The following is a 12,406-nucleotide window of genomic DNA, read 5'->3' on the forward strand; positions in this document are numbered from 1 at the left end:
ATCATTGGGGTTCGTCGACTGGGATCACTGGGGTTCTGTCCGGTTGACTGGGATCACTGGGGTTCTGTCCGGTTGACTGGGATCGTTGGGGTTCTGTCCGGTTGACTGGGATCACTGGGGTTCTGTCTGGTTGACCGGGATCATTGGGGTTCGGTCCAGTTGACTGAGATCGTTGGGGTTCATCTAGTTGACTGGGATCGTTGGAGTTCTCTCCGGTTGACTGGGATCGTTGGGGTTCTGTCCGGTTGACTGGGATCACTGGGGTTCTGTCCGGTTGACTGGGATCATTTGGGTTCTGTCCAGTTGATTGGGATCGTTGGGGTTCTGTCTGGTTGACTGGGATCGTTGGGGTTCTGTCCGGTTGACTGGGATCATTTGGGTTCTATCCGGTTGACTGGGATCATTGGGGTTCGTCGACTGGGATCACTGGGGTTCTGTCCGGTTGACTGGGATCACTGGGGTTCTGTCCGGTTGACTGGGATCACTGGGGTTCTGTCTGGTTGACCGGGATCATTGGGGTTCGGTCCAGTTGACTGAGATCGTTGGGGTTCATCTAGTTGACTGGGATCATTGGAGTTCTCTCCGGTTGACTGGGATCGTTGGGGTTCTGTCCGGTTGACTGGGATCACTGGGGTTCTGTCCAGTTGATTGGGATCGTTGGGGTTCTGTCTGGTTGACTGGGATCGTTGGGGTTCTGTCCGGTTGACTGGGATCATTTGGGTTCTATCCGGTTGACTGGGATCATTGGGGTTCGTCGACTGGGATCACTGGGGTTCTGTCCGGTTGACTGGGATCACTGGGGTTCTGTCCGGTTGACTGGGATCACTGGGGTTCTGTCTGGTTGACCGGGATCATTGGGGTTCGGTCCAGTTGACTGAGATCGTTGGGGTTCTGTCCGGTTGACTGGGATCACTGGGGTTCTGTCCGGTTGACTGGGATCGTTGGGGTTCTGTCCGGTTGACTGGGATCACTGGGGTTCTGTCCGGTTGACTGGGATTATTTGGGTTCTATCCGGTTGACTGGGATCATTGGGGTTCTGTCGGTTGACTGGGATCACTGGGGTTCTGTCTGGTTGACCGGGATCATTGGGGTTCGGTCCAGTTGACTGAAATCGTTGGGGTTCATCTAGTTGACTGGGATCATTGGGGTTCGGTCAGTTCTCTGGTTGACTGGGATCGTTGGGGTTCTGTCCGGTTGACTGGGATCACTGGGGTTCTGTCCGGTTGACTGGGATCATTTGGGTTCTATCCGGTTGACTGGGATCATTGGGGTTTGTCGACTGGGATCACTGGGGTTCTGTCCGGTTGACTGGAATCGTTGGGGTTCTGTCCGGTTGACTGGGATCGTTGGGGTTCTGTCCGGTTGACTGGAATCATTTGGGTTCTGTCCGGTTGACTGGGATCGTTGGGGTTCTGTCCGGTTGACTGGGATCGTTGGGGTTCTGCCTGGTTGTCTGGGATCGTTGGAGTTCTCTCCGGTTGACTGGGATTGTTGGGGGTTCTGTCCGGTTGACTGGGATCACTGGGGTTCTGTCCGGTTGACTGGGATCATTTGGGTTCTATCCGGTTGACTGGGATCATTGGGGTTCTGTCCAGTTGATTGGGGATCATTGAGGTTCTGTCCGGTTGACTGGGATCGTTGGGGTTCGTCTAGTTGACTGGGATCACTGGGGTTCTGTCCGGTTGACTGGGATCGTTGGGGTTCGTCTAATTGACTGGGATCATTGGGGTTCTGTCCGGTTGACTGGGATCACTGGGGTTATGTCCGGTTGACTGGGATCATTTGGGTTCTATCCGGTTGACTGGGATCATTGGGGTTCGTCGACTGGGATCACTGGGGTTCTGTCCGGTTGACTGGGATCACTGGGGTTCTGTCCGGTTGACTGGGATCGTTGGGGTTCTGTCCGGTTGACTGGGATCACTGGGGTTCTGTCTGGTTGACCGGGATCATTGGGGTTCGGTCCAGTTGACTGAGATCGTTGGGGTTCATCTAGTTGACTGGGATCGTTGGAGTTCTCTCCGGTTGACTGGGATCGTTGGGGTTCTGTCCGGTTGACTGGGATCGTTGGGGTTCTGTCCGGTTGACTGGGATCATTTGGGTTCTGTCCAGTTGATTGGGATCGTTGGGGTTCTGTCTGGTTGACTGGGATCGTTGGGGTTCTGTCCGGTTGACTGGGATCATTTGGGTTCTATCCGGTTGACTGGGATCATTGGGGTTCGTCGACTGGGATCACTGGGGTTCTGTCCGGTTGACTGGGATCACTGGGGTTCTGTCCGGTTGACTGGGATCGTTGGGGTTCTGTCCGGTTGACTGGGATCACTGGGGTTCTGTCTGGTTGACCGGGATCATTGGGGTTCGGTCCAGTTGACTGAGATCGTTGGGGTTCATCTAGTTGACTGGGATCATTGGAGTTCTCTCCGGTTGACTGGGATCGTTGGGGTTCTGTCCGGTTGACTGGGATCACTGGGGTTCTGTCCGGTTGACTGGGATCATTTGGGTTCTGTCCAGTTGATTGGGATCGTTGGGGTTCTGTCTGGTTGACTGGGATCGTTGGGGTTCTGTCCGGTTGACTGGGATCATTTGGGTTCTATCCGGTTGACTGGGATCATTGGGGTTCGTCGACTGGGATCACTGGGGTTCTGTCCGGTTGACTGGGATCACTGGGGTTCTGTCCGGTTGACTGGGATCGTTGGGGTTCTGTCCGGTTGACTGGGATTTTTATTCTTCTTTATATCAATCAGAGTCTCCTCGAGATTCTAAATATATGAATGATTTTTTAGATAAGTTAGACTTCCCTCAGATTTCACAGGATATGTCTTCTTTATTAGATACTTCCATTACAATGGATGAGATTAAGAATGTTATTTTTTCTATGAATCTGGGGAAAGCTCCTGGCCCTGATGGGTTTACCGTTGAATTTTATAAATGTTTTGCTTCTTTATTGATTCCTTGGCTCTATAAGGTTTTTGAGGCTTCTTTAAAACTTGGTAAACTTCCGGAATCTTTTAATAGAGCATCAATTTCTTTAATACTAAAGAAGGATAAAGACCCTGCTCAATGTGCATCTTATAGACCAATATCTTTATTAAATGTTGACTCTAAAGTTTTTTCTAAGTTATTAGCAAATAGACTAGAAAAAGTACTTCCTTCTATTATTTCGGAAGACCAAACGGGTTTTATTAAAGGTCGTTACTCTTTTTATAATATTCGTACATTGTTAAATATCGTTTATACTCCCTCACAAAATGTTCCTGAGTGTGTTATTTCTTTAGATGCCGAGAAAGCTTTTGATAGAGTAGAATGGCCTTATTTATTTAAGGTGCTTGAAATGTTTAATTTTAGCTTGAAATTTATATCCTGGATTAAACTGTTATATCACTCCCCTGTAGCCTCGGTTCGTACTAACTCTTTAAACTCACCTTTTTTTCCTCTCTTTCGTGGTACTCGACAAGGCTGTCCTCTTAGTCCCCTATTATTTGATATTGCATTAGAACCTCTTGCAATTGCTATTCGAGAATCTTCAAATATTACTGGGATAACTCGGGGATTAAAGTCCCATAAATTATCACTCTATGCTGATGATTTACTTTTATATATTTCTAATCCTGAGAGATCTATTCCTGCTGTTTTAGAGTTATTAGCACAATTTGGTCTTTTCTCAGGTTATAAATTAAATCTTAGTAAGAGTGAACTTTTTCCGATTAATAAACATCTTCCCTTATATTATAAATTTCCATTTAAATTGATTAATAATTACTTTTCATATCTTGGGATTAAAATTACTTGTAAACATAAAGATTTATTTAAGACTAACTTTTTACCATTAATAGACCATATTACTCAACTTTCATCTAAATGGTTTCCCTTATATTTAACTTTGATTGGTCGTATTAATGCAGTTAAGATGTTTTTTTTGCCAAAATTTTTATATGTGTTTCAGGCATTACCAATTTTCGTTCCTAAATCTTTTTTTGATAAAGTTGACTCTAAAATTTCTTCATTTATTTGGCAGAATAAGAATCCGAGACTGGGTAAAATACATTTACAGAAAGCTAAGAGAGATGGAGGTTTAGCATTACCTAACTTTAGATTTTATTATTGGGCTATTAATATTCGACATATGAAATTTTGGTTACTTGACCGGGACATACTATCTATTCCTAAATGGGTAGCATTGGAATTACAATCTGTTCAGGGTTATACACTTGGTTCTATTTTGGGTTCCTCTCTTCCTTTTGATTCGAAACGCCTTAAGCAGGTCTCTAACCCGATCGTTAAATATGCTTTGCGTATTTGGTTTCAATTCAGAAAATTTTTTGATCTTAATCAATTCGGGTTAGCGATTCCTATTTTAGGTAACATATTTTTTCCTCCCTCTTTTACGGATCGCGCTTTTCAAACTTGGAAGACTAAGGGTATTTTACGGTTTTTGGATTTATTTTTAGATGGTTCCCTTATGTCTTTTGAACAATTATCTAATAAATATAACTTATCAAGAATACATTTTTTTAGATATTTACAAGTTAGAAATTTCCTAAGTACTATACTTTCTTCCTTTCCAATGCTTCCTCCTATATATATTTTAGATTCGATAATTAACCTTAATCCATGTCAGAAAGGTGCATCGGCTATGATTTATAATATTATTATGAAACTTAGGAAAGCTCCATTTGATAAGATTAGGGTAGATTGGGAACAGGAATTGGGGCTTACCATTTCTGTGGATGATTGGGGGCAGATTTTACAATTAGTTAATACTTCCTCTATTTGTGCTAAACATTCCCTAATTCAATTTAAAGTGGTTCATAGAGCACATATGTCCAAAGATAAGTTAGCGCGTTTTTACTCGCATATTAATCCTTTCTGTGATAGATGTTCGGGGCAGATAGCCTCTTTAACTCATATGTTTTGGTCTTGCCCTACTTTGGAAACTTTTTGGAGAGATATTTTCAATATTATTTCTAAGGTATTAAATATAGATATCTCTCCTCACCCTATTACTGCTATCTTTGGACTACCTAAAATTTCTAGTAATCTTTCCCCTTCAGCCCGTAGAATGATTGCATTTCTTACTTTAATGGCGAAAAGATGTATTTTACAACATTGGAAAGAGCTTAATGCTCCAACTACCTTTTTTTGGTTTTCTCAGACGATTTTATGTTTGAATTTGGAGAAAATTAGAAGTAACCTTTATGATTCTTCATTTAAATTTGAACAGATTTGGGGACCTTTTATTCGATATTTTCACTTAATGTAATATTTACCCTTCTTGTTTTTTTTTCACTGTTTTAATGGAGGTCGGGATTGAGGACGTGATTTTAAGTTTAACTCTGTTTGGTTTCAAGTTAGCCCATTGCTTTGCTTTGCTTTTAGTTAGCTGCACGGTGGTTTTTTTTTGGGGTTTTTTTTTCTTTTTTTCCATTGATATATATAAAATCTAGTATACTATTATGTTATCTTGGTTTCTTATGCTTAAATTACATTGTTTGTAGTATTTTCTTTTTGGTATTGTTATCTTTTGGAATTTTATTATACTTTAACATTGTATTAATGTTTATATGGCTTACCTCTTTTGTATACTTACTCAATAAAAAGATTTAAAAAGGAGTTCTCTCCGGTTGACTGGGATCGTTGGGGTTCTGTCCGGTTGACTGGGATCACTGGGGTTCTGTCCGGTTGACTGGGATCATTTGGGTTCTATCCGGTTGACTGGGATCATTGGGGTTTGTCGACTGGGATCACTGGGGTTCTGTCCGGTTGACTGGGATCGTTGGGGTTCTGTCCGGTTGACTGGGATCACTGGGGTTCTGTCTGGTTGACCGGGATCATTGGGGTTCGGTCCAGTTGACTGAAATCGTTGGGGTTCATCTAGTTGACTGGGATCATTGGATTTCTCTGGTTGACTGGGATCGTTGGGGTTCTGTCCGGTTGACTGGGATCACTGGGGTTCTGTCCGGTTGACTGGGATCATTTGGGTTCTATCCGGTTGACTGGGATCATTGGGGTTTGTCGACTGGGATCACTGGGGTTCTGTCCGGTTGACTGGAATCGTTGGGGTTCTGTCCGGTTGACTGGGATCGTTGGGGTTCTGTCCGGTTGACTGGAATTATTTGGGTTCTGTCCAGTTGACTGGGATCGTTGGGGTTCTGTCCGGTTGACTGGAATCATTTGGGTTCTGTCCGGTTGACTGGGATCACTGGGGTTCTGTCCGGTTGACTGGGATCGTTGGGGTTCTGCCTGGTTGTCTGGGATCGTTGGAGTTCTCTCCGGTTGACTGGGATTGTTGGGGGTTCTGTCCGGTTGACTGGGATCACTGGGGTTCTGTCCGGTTGACTGGGATCATTTGGGTTCTATCCGGTTGACTGGGATCATTGGGGTTCTGTCCAGTTGATTGGGGATCATTGAGGTTCTGTCCGGTTGACTGGGATCGTTGGGGTTCGTCTAGTTGACTGGGATCACTGGGGTTCTGTCCGGTTGACTGGGATCATTGGGGTTCTGTCCGGTTGACTGGGATCGTTGGGGTTCGTCTAATTGACTGGGATCATTGGGGTTCTGTCCGGTTGACTGGGATCACTGGGGTTATGTCCGGTTGACTGGGATCGTTAGGGTTCTGTCCGGTTGACCGGGATCGTTGGGGTCCTGTCCGGTTGACTGGAATCATTTGGGTTCTATCCGGTTGACTGGGATCGTTGGGGTTCTGTCCGGTTGACTGGGATCACTGGGGTTCTGTCCGGTTGACTGGGATCATTTGGGTTCTATCCGGTTGACTGGGATCATTGGGGTTCGTCAACTGGGATCACTGGGGTTCTGTCCGGTTGACTGGGATCACTGGGGTTCTGTCTGGTTGACTGGGATTGTTGGGGTTCTGTCCGGTTGACTGGGATCACTGGGGTTCCGTCCAGTTGACTGGGATCATTGGGGTTCTGTCCGGTTGACTGGAGATTATTGGGGTTCGTCTAGTTGACTGGGATCAGTGGGGTTCTGTCCGGTTGACTGGGATCACTGGGGTTCTGTCCGGTTGACTGGGATCGTTGGGGTTCTGTCCGGATGACTGGGATCGTTGGGATTTTGTCCGGTTGACTGGGGGTCGTTTGGACTCTGTCTTGTTGAACTACACAGGGGAAGACAATCGATGAATGTTTCTGCTATTACCACAGTTTTAAGTTCAACTTAATTTCAAGTTTATTAACATTCTATCGTACGCATATATACCGCCAAACGAAACAACATTCCTCTGGACCATTGTACACACATAGTACATATAACTCACACGCAACCCATAAAGTTGTTTTTTTTTTGAGTGCCACACTCTGCCAGAGCCTCGGCGACCACTTTTTCAAGTGGTTGTCTTGGAGGAAAGATTCTGTGAGTGGTCCCCCACGTCCTTCTCACAGCGCAATTTTTTTTTTAACGAGGCCCAGTTGCGAGCTTGACACTCAACCCGGCACGGATGGAAAGCGTGCCCGGGAGCGGCCCGACGGGATTCAAACTCTGGAACCTTTGCTCTGGAGTCTGGAGCTGATGTCACTGTGCCACCAGCCGGCCCGAAAGTATTATTACCACAAATAAATTAACAACTAATAAGGTGCATTTGTGCCACAAGTTCAAAAGTAAATAATATAACGCTACTGACACTTCATGTGTGATGAGAGCTGAGTGGCGGCTGGGAGTTCAGTCGTCTCACGGCCTGGGGAAGAAGCTGATTCCGTTCCTAACAGTCCTTGTCCTATTGGTATGGTACCTCCTGCCTGATGGTAGGAGGTCAAAAAGATTATTGGACGGATGGGCGGGATCATCGAGAATGCTGAAAGCCTGCGTACACAGTGCTCCTGAAAAGTATCTTGGCAGTTCTCGCAATCCTTTGTAGGTGCTTGCTGTTAGGTATATCCCTGCCAGTTCGTGGAAACGTCTGGTTAGTTGTATATTCATGGAGCCATCCCTCAACATGTAACAAAATGGACATACTTCGGGTGTCTGGCTTTTGGAACAGACGCCAGTATTGAATATTCAAAGGGGTTCTGCTAGGTGGGATGTGCTACCATTGTAAATATGTAATTCTGTAAATTTATCTGACTACATTTTAACTGAAAACATTCTAAGTAACAGAGGTTTTTTTCTGGATACTGGAATGTGGTAACAGTGTGGGGGGTGAGGTGGCACCTGTCCAAATGTGAATTGCTGTTGGGATAAGGTTCAGGGTCAGAGTGTTTCATACCGGGCTATGTTGAATAACTCTGCTTTGCTTTTTCCTCTCCAGGCGGACACAGTCACTGCATGGGCCAAGCCCAGCCACCAAGTTTGGACCAAAAGCTTGCATGCTGCAGAACCCAAAGGCTGTGATGTGAGTAATTTCTTCTGACCATCTTGCACTCAGTGGCCATTTTATTAGGTACTCTGTACGCCTGCATGTTAATACCAGTATCTGATCAGCCAATCATGTCGCAGCAATTCAATGCATAAAAGCAAAAGAAGGTTCAGTTGTTGTTTAGACCAAACATCAGAATGGGGATGAAATGTAATGTCAGTGACTTTGATCATAGAATGATTGTTGGTGCCAGACGGGGTGGTTTGAGTATCTCAGAAACTGCTCATCTCAGTTACTACAGTGTTGTGCAAAAGTCCACGGCACCCTAGCTTTATATATTTGCCGAAGACTTTTGCACAGTACTTCAGTAATTTTATGTATTGCACTGTACTGCTACCACAAAAAAATCAAATTTCATATGTGAGTGATGATAAACCTGATTCTGACATGGGTCTCTATTGTGGACTGAGAGTGAGAAAGGGCAGGGAGAGGGGAGGGAGCAGGGAGCACCAGAGAGACAAACATTCTGTAATTAGTTAGTTAGAGCTTTATTGTCATTGCTGAGGACAAGGAGACTGCAGTGCCTTTCCATTCAGTAAAAATCAACAATTGAATTACTAAAAACACACACGATGACTACATTTAAAATAACATCTGAGTGACATCCAAGTTGCAACTGAATTAAAAAGAAACAACTCTGGACATTGTTCAGTTGCAAGGCAGGCCTGGGAAAAAGGCTGTTTTTCAGTCTGGATGTCCGTGGAGGGATGTTTCTTGTGTCTCCTGCCGGGTGGAAGGACATTGAATAGATGATTGCAGGGATGGGGTGAGTCCGTATGATTTTGCGAGCCTGCTGTGGATGTCCTAAGTTGTAGATGGTTTCCATATCTGGTTGTGTTCTAGTGATGCTCTGTGCTGTCCTGATAACTCACCAAAGTGCTTTCTGTTTGACCTCGTTGCAGCTAGTGTACCAGACTGTCAGCATGCTCTCAATTGCACACCAATAAAGGTTTATCAGCAGATTTGCTCTCTTTAAACTCCCAACTTATTATAGTAATGATCATTGAACCAATGGCTTGGAATCCGGGGGTGTCTGAAGGCAGGATGTGACACCCCCTGCCCCTGGCACTCCCTCTCTGCCACCTGTCCCACACCCCTCCCGCGGTGCTCCACCCTCACCATTTCCAAAATCCTTTGCTCCCGACAGATTTACAAACTCACTCTCCACTCCACGTGGACAAATTCAGTACTGTGCAAAAGTCTGAGGCATCCTAGCTGGATACATATAAGACTCGCACAGTACTGGAAATACATAAGATAGCTTACATAGATCAATTGATTGATTGTCCATAAAGTGACGCTAGGCACAGGGGTGTCTGTACATGAGGTGACTTTGAGAGGAAAAATAAAGTAGTGGTGGTTGGGGGTGTGGAGGGGTGGGTTAGTGGGTGGAGGTGTTGATCAGCCTTACTGCTTGGGGAAAGTAACTGTTTTTGAGTCTGGTGGTCCTGGTGTGGATGCTACGTAGCCTCCTCCCTAATAGGAGTGTATTGTATGGGAAAAATTCAAACAATTTGAGAAAGTTAGTTGAAAGTACAGTTTCTAAAATAATTACAGATGTTTGGCTTATGCCCACTTCATTAACAGCTTTATCTTGTCTGGTGAAGGTTGTCCTGCACGTTATCCTGCAGGTTGTCACCCTCCTCCCAGGTTGTCTGTCATTCTGACTTCGTAGCCGAAATACTGTAGCAGCTGTTTGATATTCAATTTTAAACCTGTAGATTGCTCAAAATATCAGATCACTTTATTTTTGTACATGGGTCCAGTAACTCATGAAAAGACGTACAACATAATAACAGGACATTTGGCCCATCGAGTCTGTGCCAACAATCAAGACCCAGATGAACCAATTTCCTCCTGTATTTTCTCAGTCGTTTACATACCAGGAGCAACTGAGGTACTCACCTGTATGTCTCCAGAGGGGAGCCACTCGAGTGTACAAACTCCACTTTGATTGGGCTCAGTCGCAGCTCTTTAGAGCTGGGTGGCAGCTGTTCCACCATTTGTGGCATTGTGTCAAGAAATTATTTGTACTTATCAAGCCTATTTTGTGCTGTGGCTTTTGTGCTTAATATTTATCTGAATGCATAATGTTAGATATGTTTTTTATCTGATGTTTGTGTGGGTGCTCTGTGATATGATTGGTGAAGTGCTGCACCCAAAACAGTTTTCTTCTCTCCTGAAATGACATTGCATTAGACCACAGGAGCAGAATTAGGCCATTTGGCCCATCAGACCTCTCTGCCTTTCTATCATGGCTGATTTTACTATCCCTCTCAACACCATTCTCCTGCCTTCTCCCTGTAACCTTTGACACCCTGACCAATCAAGAATCTATCAACCTCTGCTTTAAATATACCCAATGACTTGGCTTCCACAGATTCACCACCATCTGGCTAAAGAAATTCCTCCTCATCTCTTCTATAAAGGGACATGCCTCTTTTCTGAGGCTGTGCCCTCTGGTCCTAGACTCCACCACTATAGGAAACATCCTCTCCATATCCACTGTAGGCCTTTCAATATTTGATAGGTTTTAGTGGGATTCCCCCTCATTCTTCTAAATTCCAGCAAGTACAGGCCCAGAGCCAACAAACACGACTCATACATTAACACTTTAATTCCTGGAAAACTCCTCTGGACCTTCTCCAATGCCAGCACTTCCTATCTTAGATAAGGGGCCAAAGTCACTGGATTTCTATTTGTAGAGTTCTATGTCCCCATGCAGCCACATCTCATGTTCGGTACACCCAGCAGAATGCTGCTCTGTGGGCTCTGTGCTTATCTTGTGTCTGATATGTTTCAATGGACTGTTTAATTGTTATTTTCTTTGCATTTTAACAGTTAATTACCTGCTTGTATTTTTTATAACTACCTATACGCATATAACTATTTAGTATGTTTCCTAGTGATCACAGTATGCACACTATATGCAGTTGTTCAGTGTATCCTCTAGTGTTTACAGTTGTTTGTCACATTCTGGAAAGCTCTGGAAACTTCTGTTGTGTTGCCTTATTTGAATAGGACCTATCTGATTGGTTGACTCTTATCTACTAATTTGAATGGAATGTTTCTTATCTATTGAATGTAAAGAGCTGATGACAAGGTTCCACATCTTTTTCTCTTTGCCTCTTCTTTCCCTTCCCTCACTCGACCTCTTCAATTCCGTTTCATGTCCGTTTTCAATTCTTTTTGTTCTATCAACTCTTAATAAAATGATTGTGAAGCTGCATGTTTTATGCCTCGTTCTTGACCTCTGGAAAAACCTTGGATCAGAAACATCAGGATCCAGCAGATGGGATTGAAGTCATGGGGGTAAGCACAAGTGCAATAAAGTCTGGACAATCCCAGCTCAGTATACATCCATTCCACTGCCCATTATAATCGGGTTGTCCACAATTAGAAATTGAGTTGATCGTGCTCCTAGTTGTTACTCCATGCCCCCGCTGCCGGCCGAACTCCATGCCCCCGCTGCAGGTCGAACTCCATGCCCCCGCTGCAGGTCGAACTCCATGCCCCCGCTGCAGGTCGAACTCCATGCCCCCGCTGCAGGTCGAACTCCATGCCCCCGCTGCCGGTCGAACTCCATGCCCCCGCTGCAGGTCGAACTCCATGCCCCCGCTGCAGGTCGAACTCCATGCCCCCGCTGCCGGCCGATCTCCATGCCCCCGCTGCCGGCCGAACTCCATGCCCCCGCTGCAGGCCGATCTCCATGCCCCCGATGCCGGCCGAACTCCATGCCCCCGATGCAGGCCGATCTCCATGCCCCCGCTGCAGGTCGAACTCCATGCCCCCGCTGCCGGCCGATCTCCATGCCCCCGCTGCCGGCCGATCTCCATGCCCCCGCTGCAGGTCGAACTCCATGCCCCCGCTGCAGGTCGAACTCCATGCCCCCGCTGCAGGTCGAACTCCATGCCCCCGCTGCAGGTCGAACTCCATGCCCCCGCTGCAGGTCGAACTCCATGCCCCCGCTGCCGGCCGATCTCCATGCCCCCGCTGCCGGCCGATCTCCATGCCCCCGATGCAGGCCGATCTCCATGCCCC

The 12,406-nt window shown here is 45.7% G+C and overlaps 1 protein-coding gene across 3 annotated transcripts in view; it reads left to right on the top strand.

Annotated features, from left to right (window-relative positions):
* LOC134337699 (NAD kinase-like) overlaps nucleotides 1-12,406 on the top strand; it is a 130,259-nt gene that overhangs the window by 45,160 nt on the left and 72,693 nt on the right. For 2 of the 3 annotated variants that reach the window (XM_063032891.1, XM_063032892.1), the window contains exon 2: nucleotides 8,258-8,341. In XM_063032891.1, the coding sequence (XP_062888961.1) occupies nucleotides 8,258-8,341 (84 nt within the window). Of the gene's footprint in view, nucleotides 1-8,257; nucleotides 8,342-12,406 lie in introns of those variants that run through there. The other variant, XM_063032893.1, reaches the window with a different exon arrangement.

This window comes from Mobula hypostoma, chromosome 25 (genome assembly GCF_963921235.1).
Source record: "Mobula hypostoma chromosome 25, sMobHyp1.1, whole genome shotgun sequence".
Classification (NCBI taxonomy): domain Eukaryota; kingdom Metazoa; phylum Chordata; class Chondrichthyes; order Myliobatiformes; family Myliobatidae; genus Mobula; species Mobula hypostoma.